Source organism: Sinocyclocheilus grahami, unplaced genomic scaffold (genome assembly GCF_001515645.1).
Source record: "Sinocyclocheilus grahami isolate Dianchi unplaced genomic scaffold, SAMN03320097.WGS_v1.1 scaffold77.1, whole genome shotgun sequence".
NCBI classification, from domain to species: Eukaryota; Metazoa; Chordata; class Actinopteri; order Cypriniformes; family Cyprinidae; genus Sinocyclocheilus; species Sinocyclocheilus grahami.
The window spans coordinates 2,327,946-2,344,179 of NW_015505256.1; the positions used below are offsets into that span (position 1 = coordinate 2,327,946).

General features: G+C 38.5%; 1 protein-coding gene across 1 annotated transcript in view; it reads left to right on the forward strand.

Moving 5' to 3' along the window:
* The window catches only part of LOC107586104 (cadherin-23-like), a gene marked incomplete at its 3' end in the record, with an annotated part of 165,424 nt that overhangs the window by 68,426 nt on the left and 80,764 nt on the right, over nt 1-16,234 (forward strand). The window contains exons 4-5 of the mRNA XM_016273338.1: nt 13,430-13,572; nt 13,685-13,732. Of these exons, the coding sequence (XP_016128824.1) occupies nt 13,430-13,572; nt 13,685-13,732 (191 nt within the window). The remainder of the gene's footprint in view (nt 1-13,429; nt 13,573-13,684; nt 13,733-16,234) is intronic.

Genomic DNA, 16,234 nt, shown 5'->3' on the forward strand with positions numbered 1-16,234 from the left:
ATTTTGAAAATGCCTATTTTGAGTGGAAGCAGAAACACGCAGTTTTTTGGGCCTGTCTGTTTAAATGCTGTTTTGGTTCTGATTATCATGTTTATCGCGCTGAAATCATGCGTTTTAAACCATATGAGTTTAAACTTCTGATATACGGTTTTCTGAGCGCACACAAACCCGAAGCACACGGACAGAAAGCGGCTGTCACAGCATGTGAGTACTAAACTAAGTTCTCATTCACACACGTTTACGTTAAAAACACACACGAGTTACAAAAACAGTCGGTTATGTCTGTGAAAGTAAACTGCTGGGAAATAAATCACATGTTTATTTTAGATCTGTCAGAACAGTTGGCATGTTTTGCTCAAACTTTCGCCATTGGCATTAGAACTGGTACACCATTGTCGCTTGCGAAATCAAATGACGGCGCCGTGGGTGGAAACTTACAGATTAAAGGGCGGTAATATTATAATGAGATCCCTTTGCTGCGCCACCAAGGGAGCGAAATCAGACTTGCTCGTTTTCTCAGACGCTTGCAGAAAAAGGCTTACCAAAACAAAGTTAATGGGTTAATCTTTTTCACGTTTCCTTGGTTGGTAGATGCACCGGGGACCTGATTATAGCACTTAAAACCTGGAAAAGTCAGATTTTCATGATATGTCACCTTTAAAAACTTCTTTGTATTGTTTAAAATTACACTTATTGCAGTTATATGAATTAATTTAAAAGTTAATTTTAATACTGCTTCCTTAAATTTTATATATATATCAAATGTTTAATATAATTCAATATATTTAGACTATATTATTATTGCTGTTGTTGATGTATAAACAATCATTCAAAAGTTTGGGGTCAGTAAAAAAAATGAAAGAAATTGATACTTTTATTCAGAAAGATTTCATTAAATTGGTTGAAAAAAAACCTGATAATTTTACAAAAGATTTATATTTAAAATACATTTATTTGGAATTTTCTGTTCATTAATAACCATGAAAAAGTATCACAGTTTTCATAAAATTATTAAGCACATATTAATAAATGTTTATTAAGCATCAAATCAGCATATTAGAATGACTTGAGTAATGGCTACAGAAAATTGAGCTTTGTCTCACTTATATTACATTTGAAAAACAATGAATAATTAAATAAATAGTAACAATATTTCACAATATTACTGTTCTTAATTTGAGCATAATAGACTTTTTAAAATCTTAAAACCTACCCCAAAATTTTGAACGGTGCTTTTACCCAGTATTTTGGGTTGTTTTATGTCTAATAGTGTTAGTTTAGTTATGTCAGATCAGTTGTAAATAGGTTCTCCTGTACACTTTGTGCCAGTATTAGCATTCCATGTGCAGATGCTGCCTTTGTAGAGGGTTTGAGGAACAGAACGTGTATGTGTGTGTGTGTGTGTGTGTGTGTGTGAAACTCCTGATGTGAATGGACCCTCACAGGGATCAGACCCACTCTGACATTTAAAGTCATTTATGGTTGGGGCACAGTGAGTCACTGAAGGGGGTTTGGTCAGATTAGATTATGTTGACTCCTCGGGGGTCTATCAAATGGGATAAACTCGGGATTGCAGGTCAAATTATGCATGGAAATATGCTCACATAAAACATGAGCAGAAACAGATTTGCACGGATCATCCCGAGAGAGACCTAACATTGCCTGCATTCAACACTGAAACCAACTCCATTCAAATCAATCATTTATGCTGCTTACACCTTTTCTCCCCTACAAACGCGGCTCGTGGTATTTACCTCTTCCCTGAACACATTAGGGAGGGTACCATAACTCATGCTCTGGGGGGGGACTAACCTTTTTCAAGAGCCCATAAACAAATTAGGGCTCCTGTGCTTCAGTGCCTGTGCTCATTAGTGGAGAGGAAACTCAGGCGTTAAGACATTACGGGCACACAGATGAAGAACAGCTTTAGATGGAGATTATGACACAAAGCCAATTAACAGCCTCTTTGATTTACAGTTCAGCCCTATTAATGAAACACCCGCCATTAACACAATGGGTAATGAATTCGAGGCTGTGAATCATGTATCAGAGTTGCAGTCGTGGTACATGTGCAGTTTATCGCTTGAGTGTGAGACGCTGCTTTCGACGGGGCAAAGACTGATGATATCTGCATGATTGTACATGGGACTAAGTGACAATGAGATAACGTAATAGAGTTTAACTGTGCTCTTCATGTCTCTGTCTTATTATTAATCATGCTGGGCAATAATATAATAGATTAACAATGAGAATTTTTTCCCCCTTAGTTTAGTAGTTTGGATATTTTCTTTTACCGCTCTGTTGACATTTTCACTGGTACAGTGTTCCTGTTTTGTTTTTTTTTAAATCAATTTTCAAATTTGCAAAGTATTTTTTATTATTAAACATTAAGGTCCGTTTCATAGACAGGGCTTAGCCTAAACCAGGAATAGGCCATAGTTCAATTAGGACATTTAAGTAAATTTTATGAACATGCCTTACAAAAAAAACATTACTGGTGTGCATCTTAAGACAAAACAAAGGCACTGACATGTTTTAAGATCAGTCAGTGGACGTTTCCTTCAGGGGAAACAGCTCAGATTTACATTTTAGTCTAGGATTAGGCTTAAGCCTTGTCTGTGAAACCGGGGGTAACATTTCTTTTTAGAAGAATGGCAAATTTGTAACAGAAATACTTTCAGAAGTTTTCAAAAGAAGTCTTGTATACTCAAGGCTGCAGTTATTTGACCAAAACACAGTAAAAACAGTAATATTATGAAATATTGTTTTCTATATTTTTCTATTTGAATATATTTTGCAATGCAATTTATTCCTGTGATGGTAAAGCTGAATTTTTACCATCATTACTTCAGTTTTTAGTGTCACCTGATCCTTCAGAAACCATTTTAATATGCTGATTTGCGTCAATAAAAATACATATTTTTTTTGTTTTTATTTATTTTTAGGATTTGTTGATGAATAGAAAGTTCTGAATTGTATTTTATTTATTTATTTAAACCTTCATTTAACCAGGAAATTAAACTCCTGAGATTTAAAATCTCATTTAGAAGAGGGTCCTGGCCAAGATGAGCAGCACATTTAGTTCCACATAAAACAATATACATTTGTTTACATATACAGAAATATACACAATTCACTCTAAAACTAGTTTCTTTAAAATACTTTTAAAAATCATTTAGTGATACCAACTCTTTTAAGCATAACTTATCTTGTAATTGATTCCAATCAAATGGAGCGGCATAACTAAATGCCAGTTGACCCATATTAGTACGAACTTTAGGGATGCTTAAAAGATAATAGTCTTGAGAGCCAAGACCATAATTCTTTACACCTTTTTGAATAATATTCTGCTGTAAATACGAAGGAAGTAAACCTAAAATGATTTTAGATATAAATAAGTACCAATGTTTGAGTCTACGGGATGACAATGCCGGCCAACCAACCCGAGAGTACAATAAACAATGATGAGTAAGGGCTTTTGAATTTGTTATAAACCTTAATTCTTCATGATAAACTGAACCCAACGCCTGTAAACAATGCTTAGGTGCCTGCATATAAATGATATCACAATAATCCAACACTGACAAAAAAGTAGCTGCTTCCAGTCTTCAAAAGAAAGACAAGACTTTACTCTAAGAAAAGGCCCAGTTTCGACTTTAGTTTTCTCACAAGGTGCTGAACATAAGAAAAGAGAATCATCAATTAAAAATCCCAGATATTTATACTCAGATACTACGTCAGTCTCTAAACCTTGAAGAGTAGTAATTGGGCATGAATTTGAAAGTGCAGACTTTCTTTTTGTAAACAAGTTTTAAATTGCTCAGTGTATGCTGAACTGCATCAAAATCAAATTGAAGATGACTTAGTGCCTGATCCAGCGTTGCTGCAGAGGAGTAAATCACCATATCATCAGCGTATAAATGAAAACATGAATGTGTAAGATTATTCCCAATATTATTAATATAGAAAAAAAGTAATAATGGCCCAAGGACTGATCCCTGTGGTACACCGATATTTTCATTCAGAGTACTAGAAGTGAGCCCCTCTATATTTATACATTGAGATCTATCCGATAAGTAATTAACAAACCATCCAACAGCATTTACTGATAAACCTACGCTAAGTAGCCTCTGCTTCAGAATTTCGTGATCTACAGAATCAAAAGCTTTAGATAAATCAATAAAAAGAGCGGCACTATGGTTTTTATTATCCAATGAAACCATTAAATCATTGAATACTTTTAAAATTGCTGTGGATGTACTATGTTTTTTCCTGAAACCGGATTGGAAATCTGATAATTGATCATTCACAAGCGATTCCAGAACCTTAGCCAAAATAGACAGTTTTGAAATAGGCCTATAATTATTCAATACAGTCGGATCACCCCCTTTAAATAATGGCCGAACATAAACAGTTTTCCAGATAAAAGGAATTTCATTTATAGATAGGGAAATATTAAAAAGATAAGTTAGTGGTGGTGTAATAAAATCACCTGCTAACTTTAAAAAATATGAATCCAACTTATCTAGACCAGCCTGTTTCCTACTATTTAAAGATTTAAGTGCCTTTTTAACCTCTAAAACTGTTATTTGGCTGAAATCAAATACTTGATCTACCTTAAAAGGATTTACACTGGAATAAACTGTTGAAAAGTTATCACAGGTCGAATTATTTGACTCAGGAAATGTACCAGAGGCCACAAAATGTTTATTTAAACAATCTATTATTTTAGCGCTATCTGCAATTTTACATGAATCCTTAATAATACATGATGGAAAATCTGAATTTGATTTATTTCCAATAAGGTTTTTAATGTTTTTCCAAAAAGTTTTCGAATTATTTAGATTATTATTAGAATCACAGGATTTATTTGAAATTAAAATCTTTTGTAACTTTAAACATGTCTATGCCGTCACTTTTTTAAATCAATTTAATGCATCCTTACTGAATAAAAGTATTATTTTACTTAAAACAAACAAAATGTCAATGTATTTTCAAAGTAAATTTTCAAAGTTCAAAGCTCCCCCCATTTTTACTCAGATGTCAGGATGCTCTGATTGTTTTCTTTTTTTCTTAATGTTGGTATGTTAAATATATGTCAAATGGAAATCTTTGCATCACATCTTGTCATTTTTCAGCGTCTCGCAGCATAAGTGTTGCATTTTAAGGCAGCATGTCTAGTTAAAAATAGTTTTTAAATACATGTTTCAAGACCCATGCATTCTGTAACAGTACATTCTGTTTATTTTATTTAATTTTAAATTTTTTGAAAACAGCAACGTGTCCTGGTGGTGTTAAATATAACACCTCTGAATAATTTATGAATTGTTTATATTAATTAATTATTGATGTTAATGCTCAGACACTGCTCTTTCAGAGCTCATGAGACTTAATGAAGTTATCTGTGCGGCGTTTTATGTATACATTTTGTCTTAGATGTTTCTTCTAAAATTTCTTTTTGGAATAATAAGATTAAGAAAAAAAAGAAACAAATGAGAATTGTTGGCAGAGTATAGAACAATAAAAATAATGTGTTTAGCATAGCTTCGATCATTTGGCCTTCAGACTAGATAAGAAACGTATTGAGATACATGACCTCTAATTGCAGACTTTGGTATCTTGGCAAATCTGAGGACACTGGAAATCTGTTCTAAAACACTAGAGAGGACGCATGCGATGGCCTTTTTCTGGGAATCACAAAAGTCTCGATTTACTCTCTATTTATTGTCATCACTGTGTAGGAGAAACGACTGAGATTTTAGCGAGATCTCTTTTGTGATATTTCCTTGCTATGGCCGATCCCACTGTTAGTCTCTGTGTCACTGTGGGTTCAGTTTAGGATGCAGCTTTTCATCGTTCTCAAATGTGTTTCTCTGAAGTGTGTGTTTGTGTGTGTGTGTGTGTTTGTTTGTTTGTGTGAAAGTCTCCGTATTGCAGTACAACATTACAGTTGAGATGATAGTAATAAAGTTGGCAGTGTGATGGTGGAGTGGTGACCCCAGGCCCCTGTGGGCCCCCAGAGGAGCTTTTGTGTAGTCACAGGGGCTGAAAGTCTATTGATCTACCCAGGGATGGATGCCCTCTCTGAGCTGATTTACTGGCCCCAGGGGCCTCCTCTCCAACAGACCAGGAGCTAAATAAAACACTTGACTGCCAGCATCTCTATACAATCACATCTAACACTCGCCCTCTCTCTATCTTTCATTCCCTTCTTGTTTTTTTACCCACACACACATGCTAGCCACCTATACATGTCTTCCATTATAATCTGGAAGTTAATGTGTATTTCATATGCTGTATGCACTAACCAGTAAAATTTTTGGACAGGTATCATGGTACAGCAATACCGTGGCATTGGAGAACCATGTAAAACACCTTGATTTATGAATTTGGTAATCAATCAGTGCTATAGTACATACACTACCATTCAAAAATGTGGAATTATTAAGATGTTTTAATGTTTTTGAAAGAAGCCTCATTCTAATATGCTGATTTGATGGTCGAGAAACCTTTCTTATTATTATCAGTGTTAAAAAGTTTTTTGCTACTTAACCTTTTTGTGGAAACTATAATACATATACTATTCAAAAGTTTGGGGTTAGTGAGATTAAACAAATAATTAAACTTATTAATTCAGCACAGATACATCAAAAGTGACAGTGAAAACATTTATAATGTTACAAAATAAATGTTCAAATAAATGCTGCTCTTTTGAACTTTCTGTTCATCAAAGGATTCTAAAAAAATGTAATGTTAAAGCAAAAACAATTTTCAACTTTTAGAATAATAAGAACCATATTAATAATTGAGCACCGATAATAATTGAGAAGCAAATCAGCATATTAGAATGATTTCTGAAGGGACACTGAAGACTGGAGTAATGATGCTGAAAATTTAACTTTGCTTCACAAGAATAAATTACATTTTAAAATATATTAAAATAATAATATTTCACAAAATTACTCTTTTTACCGAAATCTTTTTTTTTTGTGTATATTGGCTTCAGATTATAAATAGTTATTCAGTATCATAAGTAGTCCATGTGACTCATGCACTGTATTCCAAGTCTTCTGAAACCATAACGATTATCACTGAATGACGTTCCTCACACAAAGCTATCATGTGGCATCAGAAGACTCGAAATATAGCTCATGAGTCATATGTACTACTTTTATGGTGCTTTTTTGTTATTTTTTGGAGCTTGGCAGTCTTTGGCTGATATCTGCTTCTGTGTTATGGAGAAGAGCAGCTTGCACATTCTGCTGAACATCTTGCTTTTTGTGTTCTGTGAAAGGAAGTGTACAGGTCTGAGATGACATTAAGACATTCTGTTTGTGCGTCATTCTAATCACCTGTGGCAGTCAGATTTAATGTTGTTTTGTCCAGGAGTTTCCATTTGTGTTGTCCGGACAGTGTTGTGCCATCAAGATGAGTTACATTCACTGAAATAAAACATTCTACACACTTGCTGAGACGGGCATGTGACTGCAACAGAGCGAGAGAGAGAGAGAGAGAGAGAGATAGATGAGCCCGCAGGCACATTGCTCTTGTCAGTTCTTCTCGGCTGTGTGGTGTGTTAATGTGCAGTGTATCAGTCATAAGCATAACACTGGGCTCACTGTGGCCTAAATAGCGTCATCTATCAGCTCGAGCCAGAGAGAAACAGGGAGAACGTGAGTGTCACTGCTTTACACATACTTGCATATAAACACGTTACATACCATTACAGAACGACTCTATTTCAATACCCAATGAGCTGCCTTCATAGTGTGCTTCTGATGGGACAACTGTAAATGCTAAGCAGCATGCTTATGTTGCCTACTGAGGAACTTTTTTCCTTTTTGCTTTCTGAGGAACTGTTTTCAGGTTATATTATAATATTATATTTTATATATATATTTATATATATTATATTCATTTGTGACAACTGATAATCAATAATCCATCAAAGACAGGAACAAAGTGAGAAATAGAATTTAAATTAAATAGAATTTAAATATAAATATAACAATCAATTATATGAAATATTTAAAACATATTATAAATACGCAACATTTAATACCAACAAATATGTTTAAAATTATTTAGAATAATATAAATGTTTATTTGTATTATGTATTTTGGTGTTTAGGATTGCAGATTATACAATCCCACAATGCAACAAGTGAAAAAATCCATCTGGGCGAATTGAGAAATGTTTATAAATATAATTTAGAATTATTAAAAATGTAAATAAAATAAAAAATATGTGATAATTTATAATCATATTTATTTAATATAATTTGCTTGTATTATATTTAATTTATTATAATTCATTTAATACCAAAAAGTATGATTAAAATATTTTTGAATTATTTTTTACAAAATATTTATTTGTATTATGTATTTTCTGCTTACAGTGTTTTGTTGCATATAACACAATCCCATTGTGCATTTGCACAAGAGGAAAACATACATCAAAGATGGAGAACGAAGTCAAAACTGTTTAGAAATATAATTAATAATCATTAGAAATATAAATAAAATATATTTGTAATAATTTATAAAAATTATATTTATTAAGTATTATTTACTGTTTTAGATAATTCATGTAATAAAAGTATGGTTAAAAAAATGTCAGAATAATATATATACACACACACACACAGTATATGCTGCTGAAATCATTTGGTGAGGCAGCTCATTAGGTTCTGAAGCAGAGCTGACATTTACACACATTTTAGTTTCCTCTGAACATGTCCCACAATCCCTTTGTGTTCAGACACACATCAATGACCCAGAACAGCCATTTGTTACTCAGCATTCCCCCTCCTGACCACACACAATGGATTCCTCCATCTCTAAAAACAGGAGAAAAGAGAGGGGGAAATCTTTATTATTAATGAGTGTAACATAAAACGCTTAATTTGCACCGTCTTCAACCAAATTATAATTCACACTGAAAGTGTGCAGCAGAATTTGCATAAATCTCATTATAAACAGAGAGCACAGTTCATAAATCCTCCCATTAATTAGAGGTGTTTTCACCTCCCTTTCATACAGCGTTGTGTATTAATAAACGTGTATGTGCATGTGGTTTACCTTATTGACCTTTGAAGTTGCTGGATGTGACTAGATATGAAAGAGGTTGTATATTTTGACCCGATATATCATAAATGTGTGTATTGATTGCTATGGGATATTTCATTTATTTATGCATACATTCGAGCATTTGGCAGAGGTTGTTATCCAAAGTATACTTTTCGTCCCTGGGAACTGAACCCAAGGCCTTGGTGTTGCTAGCACCATATGTACAGTATGTGAGTGCTTTTGTATGCATGAGTCTGAATCTGAGTCTGTGTGTGTGTTTATGGCTGTGGAAGGGATTGAGTCTGATCTGTTTGTTGGTCTTTCTCATTAATATAGGATTTGCAGCATTAGGCGTCTGGCACCGTCAGCAGAACTAAAGCTGCAATGAGTCAGGGACCCCCTCGCCAGGTGTCTTCATAAACAAACACCTGTTACCAGAAACACACAGACTTCCATGTGTGTGATGTATAAAGAGCTCCGAGGATGTCTTTGTTAGTTTGACTATATTGTAGCAGGTTTTGGCATATTGAGACTTCAAAAGAAGGAATGCGAGAACAAAGGGTGAAAACCCTCATTTAAAAGGGTTATTTTGTTTAGATTTTGATTAATGAGAGATGAAAAAAGAATGAAATATTAAAATAACTGCTTCTCAAGGTTAGAACTTTGCATCAAATAAAAAATATCTGGAGGAAGTCTTACTTAAAGGAGCAGTTCTTTCCACAATGTGAGATATTTTGGGAATGTCCAATTTACCTTTGCAATTTAAAGGCTGAAATGCATTATATCTGCCTAGATTTTTGGCCCAATTTGCACAAGTTTATATGCATAAATCTCTCATATTTATCAATGTCCCTGAGGTCAATTCCACTTGCAATGTTTGTATCCACTTAGCTGTATCTTAAATTACACTACCAAATTGGCAAATATTGTTTGATAAGCACAAATTCCAATTTTTTAGCTACGAACTATAATTCCATTTAGCCAGAGGAAATCAAACATGATTCATTTTTTTGAGCCAGTTTTAGACTGCATATTGTTCTCATTTGTCATGCATCTGCTGTGAGTTTGTTGTGTTTGGACTGACTTGAAACTTGGCCTCTACTTTACACACACACTCGCATATAAACACATGTACACACTCTCATTACATACCAACATACAATCTCTAATCTCTCAATCTCAATCTTCTAATGCTAATGACTCTTCTGAATACTAAGTAGGGTGATTATGTTGCCTTCTGAGGTACTTTTTATTTTTGAACAAATTATTTGCAGATAATGCGTGTTTAGAAGTATAATTTATGAGAAGTATAAATCCGATAATTTTTTTATTTATTTATTTAACATAATTGTAATTAATTTAATAGCAGAAAGTATCGCTAAAATTGTTAAGAATAATTAAAAAATATTTGAATAAGTTTGGTAGTGAGTGATCCGGAGATGTTTAGTGTATGCCCAGTGTAAATGCTGTATATTCCAGCCTAAATTTTAGCTTTCAAAATCCTGTCAACCAGTGTTCCCAAACTCACATCACTGGTTCCTGCAGAAGTCGACATGCCAATTAAAAACAAAACACAAATCACAGAGTTTACACTCTTGCCAACCTGCGAATAGCTTATAGTTGTCTCTGCATATTAAACTGGGATATTTTAAAAGTATCAGAAAAATTACACACTTCACCTCTAACTGTGACTTATCCTTTGTGGCCTCCTGTGCTGTTGGATATATTTATACCTAAGCTGGGCTGTTTAGTTTACTTAATATGTGTAAATGTGTTTCATATTTGCCAACATCCCTTAATTAGGTCATATCCACTTGCAATGTTTGTATCCAGTTGTATAACTGTATCATAAATTATATTACTCAGTTGGCAAATATTGTTGCTTCTCAAGTAAATTTATCTAGTTTAAAGGGTGTCTTTCCTACTAGAAAACAAGACAAAAGTACATATCAAAGGAGACATATTATGCCCCTTTTTACAATATGTAATATAAGTCTCTGGTGTCCCCAGAATGTGTCTGTGACATTTCAGCTCAAAATACTCATCATCTTATCAGATCATTTATTATATAATTTTGAAAATGCCAATTTTGAGTGGAAGCAGAAACACGCTGTTTTTCGGGCCTGTCTGTTTAAATGCAAATGAGCTGCTGCTCCCCGCCCCCTTTTCCAGAAAATAGCTGTGCCATTACAGCTCAGACCTGCTAAAAAACATCTGTTATGGTTCTGATTATCATGTTTATCGCGCTAAAATCATGCATTTTAAACCATATGAGTTTAAACTTCTGATATACGGTTTTCTGAGCGCACACATCCGAAGCAAACGGACAGAAAGCGGCTGTCACAGCATGTGAGTACTAAACTAAGTTCTCATTCACACACAAGTTTACATTAAAAACACACGAGTTGGTTATGTCTGTGAAGGTAAACAGCAGGGAAATAAATCGCATGTTTAATTTAGATTTGTGTGGCAGCAGCATTATACAGTAAATAAATCAATAAATCCACTGCTCTGTTGTCTCCTCTGAGGCTGGGACTCTAAACAGTGTTCTGTGCTCGTCTGTGCAGTCAAAGACAGAACAGTTGGCATGTCTTGCTCAAACTTTCGCCATGGCATTAGAACTGTTACACCGTTGTTGCTTGCGAAATCAAAATGATGGCGCCGTGGGTGGAAACTTACAGATTAAGGGCCGGTAATATTATAATGAGATCCCTTTGCCACGTCACCAAGGGAGTGAAATCAGACTCGCTCGTTTTCTCAGACGCTTGCAGAAAAAGGCTTACCAAAACAAAGTTACTGGGTTAATCTTTTTCACGTTTCCTTGGTTGGTAGATGCACCGGGGACCTGATTATAGCACTTAAAACCTGGAAAAGTCAGATTTTCATGATATGTCAACTTTAAAGGTCCCAAATTGTCAAAACTGAAATTTCCTGGCTTTTTTCACGATAACTGAGGTCAAGGGTCTATTTAACTACCAAATAAGTTTCAAAACAGTCAGTCCACAGTAAACTGCACACAGCCTGCATAAAGTAGCTGTGATTTTTCACGAACCGCTGTGACTTCCGTAAAAAGTTGACGTCAGAACTACACAGTCACCGCCTTCAGTCACCACCCCGAGCACCGCCCACCGTCCCACTCTCCTTTTGCCGAACCCCCAGACAGCATCGCGTCCATGCCATTGCTGAGCAACGACAACACGGAAACATGTCGAAAAGGTTAACTTTAACCACGAAACCAGATCGGCCGACCTGTAACGTTACACTCTCACTCAAAGGATGGACGATCTGACAGGATTGTTACTATGAGGTGGATCACATCTAACTATAGTAAAGACAAACTCACCGTGTCTATCTAGTCATGATGAAGATGTATATACATTTCAATTTCAGCAGGCAACTATTTTTACAGCTACATTATTGTTCCAGCCACAATTAATCACAACAATGTATATACAATTACAAATGATTATATATAAATCGTCAGTTTGCTGTTTTACACACATGCACACAGACATGATTTCATACACAATAGTCGTGAGATGCAAGAAACACAGACATATGGCAAGAAATCTGTAGACGCGCCCATAACAACAGAAGACAATACTTTATTGAACCTTTTCTGATAAGAAGTGTGCGCTGCAAACACAAGCATTTTTAATGATCGTTTCTGTTCAGTCTGCTCGTTTTATCGCATTTAACCACAGCTGTCGTCGTTTTTTTTGTCTGGCAGTGACAGCAGATATGCGATCAAATTTCTAATTTGAGGCTGTATTACGTCGATTCTGGCACCCAACATCACAACAAGATGATATTTTAAGATCCTTATGTAGCCAAATCTGCGCTGGTTTGAATGGGCCGCCTCCAGTTTTCCCTTTGTTTTGCTGCCTCCAGCTAGCGCTGTGACGGCGGCTGACCCTAGTTATCTGTGGTTGGCTTGGCCATGCCTCACTCAGAAAACAACAGGCCAATCAGAATAGAGGCTCATGAATATTAATTAGACAGGCCAAAATCGACCTGTTCTCAGCAGAGCTCCTGAGAGAGGAGCTGTAAAAATATAGAGAGATGGTTTTTGGTACTTATACCGCAAATATATATTCTTAAGGACATCAAAACCTAAAATAAAACTCCAGAAAGGTGTACAATATGTGACCTTTAAGAAAATGTCTGTTTGTGATGAGCTTTCATTGTAGTGTAGTTGCAATAAATTTGTTTTTTCAGGCTCTGGCAGTGACTTTATATTTTCATAGAGCAACAAGTCTTTTGTCTTAAAGATCAAAGAAAATTCTACTTTTCATGACCCCTTTAAGATGTAATGTTGTTTGTTTAAGATGTAGTTTGTTGTCTGTCTGTGTGTATTCAGGTACATCCATTACCCAGCTGCAGGCGGTTGATCCAGACGGTGAGCCGTTGATTTTCGGTGTGGTCGGGGAAGAGGCCATGCGGTACTTCGCTGTGCAGGAGACGACTGGGGTAGTGTGGCTGAGACAGCCGCTTGACAGGGAGGTGCGGAAACCATGATCAGATGGTGAATGAATTGAATGACTGTCCAGCTGGAGCTGATGCTAGTGATGTAATGCTGCTGTTTGTTTGTCTGTTCGTGTTTTTGTGTCTTCAGACCAAGTCAGAGATGCAGGTGGAGTTCTCAGTCAGTGACAGTCAAGGGGTGAGTTAGAGATCATCGATCTATCCATTTTTCCCACCCATCTGTCTCTAAGGTCTCTGCAACCTTTGCGTTTTACTTTCTACTACCGTTCACAATTTTGAGGTTTGTACAAAAAATTTTTTTTTTAAAGAAATGGATGCTTAAATTCAGCAAGGATGCATTAAATTGATCAGAGGTGTGCAGTAAAGATATTTATAATGTTACAAAATATTTCAAATAACTGCTGTTCCCTTTCAGTCGTGACCGACGAATTGGAATTAGGGATATCGCTTCGATAGACCAATCTACTTCGAGTGTAAACTAAACGAGCCAATGCCCACTGGCATGCAATTATTGCATCCAGCTGCCGCTGATCACAGCGTGAGTATAATAAGGCAGCAGGTGCAATGCATATAGCAGCTTTTCGCTTCGGAGCCGAGCAACAACATCGTTCTGCTCTATGTTTATTTCGAGAACTACGAGTTCAGCACACTCTCGGAAGCTTTCTGTGTTGGCGGGACGGCGCTTCAGCGGTGGTCGTTCCAGTGTCGAGTGGGTTGCGCACTTCAGGCTGCACTACCCCCTGTAGTGTTGCAAAGCGGCCATCTCCCCTGTGCGCCTCAGCACTAAAAGAGCATTTCCTAAAAAGAGCAAATTTCTCTAAAAGAGCTACACGGGTGCATCTTTATAAAGACGACGGATCGTCCTTATAAGGATGCCGTTTCACCCGTGCATTTCTGGGTGCGGTCGTTACCTGGCACCGGGTGATGGTCACGATCGTTGCCTCACATGTCTGGGCATTAAGCACGCTGAGGTGGCCTTCATGGATGAGTCATGTTCTCATTGCGGGAAGATGACCATCTCGGAGCTGCGAACCAGGCTCCGCTACTCGCAAGGGGGCGGAGTCCCGTTGCCGCTGCCACGATCTGGGGCTCGTTCTGGCGGAAGGCAGACGGCGATCCCCCCGGTGGAGCGGGCGTTAGCAATGCAATTGTGTCCTAAGTCCGCCTCCTCCTGGCGGGGAGACCCGGTACTTCCTTCCCGGGCCTGTAGGCATTCGTCTGGTCTAACCGGCAGTGCCTATACGGCTTGCGGGGAAGCTGCTTCCGCCTTACACGCTATGGCGTTACTGCAGGTGCACCAGGCTAAGGCACTGAAGGACCTGCACGAGGGTGGTCACAATCCGGAAGTTCTGAAAGAGCTCCGAACCGCCACTGACCTCGCACTCCGAGACAAGGTTCGGTTCCTCAATTCCCCTGTGTCCCAGACCGACCTCTTCGGCGACGCAGTAGAGAGCTTTGCCCAGCAGTTCTCGGCTGCCCAGAAGCAGACTGTGGCGATCCGACACATCCTGCCCCAGCGGGCAGCTGCTGCCTCCATCCGTCCGCTGGCTGCAGCGCCCCAGCATGTTCGTCGCCGAGGGCGGGCCCCCGCGTCCGCCCCCGCTCCCGCTCCCGCGCCACATCCGCAGCAGCCTTCAGCAAAGCGGTGTCGTCGAGCCGGGCGTGGGCGGGCCGCCCCGCCTGTCCAAGCTCCCGGCAAACCTGCCGGCAAGCAGAAAAGCAAGCGGCCCTGAGACCCAGGGATGGAAGGATCTGCTCTTCGGGAGATGGTGAACGCACCACTCCCTCCCCCGGAGGAGGGCCGGGCGGAGAATCTTTTGTTTCATTTTTTCCCGCCGTTGGCCTCACGGCCGACGGTACAAAAATTCTCGACAAAAGAGCAGTTTCCTTTATCTCTGGGTCCCAGGAGGGCACGGAGAGTTGCGGGCGGACTAACGCCGGACCTCACTCATCCTCCTCCTTCGCCAGACGGCAGCATCGGGCGGTTCGAGAGCGTCAACAAAGGCCCTACTCACGCACCTTCTGCCAACCCGTGGAACCAGGTGAGCCTTGCACCCCACACTCACACCCCTCTCTGGCCCGCTCACAAGCCGCCCGAGCTGGGTCCCTGGGTTCCACCTCGCTGCCCCACTGCGGGTACAGCTATGGTCCCGCTGGTCCCGCTTGTACGGTTTCTGGGCACTTGGTCAGCGCTAACCAGCCCGTCTCGCTGGCTTCTGCGAACCATCGGCTATGCGATTCAGTTCGTCCGGCGCCTGTCCAAGTTCAGCGGTATCCGCTTCACTACAGTGAAGGCGGCCGATGCCCCTGTTCTACGGGCAGAGATCGCAGTCCTACTGGCGCATGATGCGATAGAGCTGGCCCCTCGAGCCGATATGAGGTCGGGGTTTTACAGCCCTTAATTCATTGCACCCAAGAAAGACGGTGGGTTACGGCCAATCTTGGACCTGCGAGTTTTGAACTGGGCCCTTCATCGGCTACCGTTCAAGATGTTGATGCAGAAATGCATCTTCGGGTGCGTCCGTCCCCAAGATTGGTTTGCAGCGATCGACCTGAAGGACGCGTACTTTCATGTGTCGATCCTTCCAAGCCACAGACCATTTCTGCGGTTTGCGTTCGAAGGACGGGCATATCAGTACAAGGTCCTGCCCTTCGGGCTGTCCCTGTCTCCCCGTGTCTT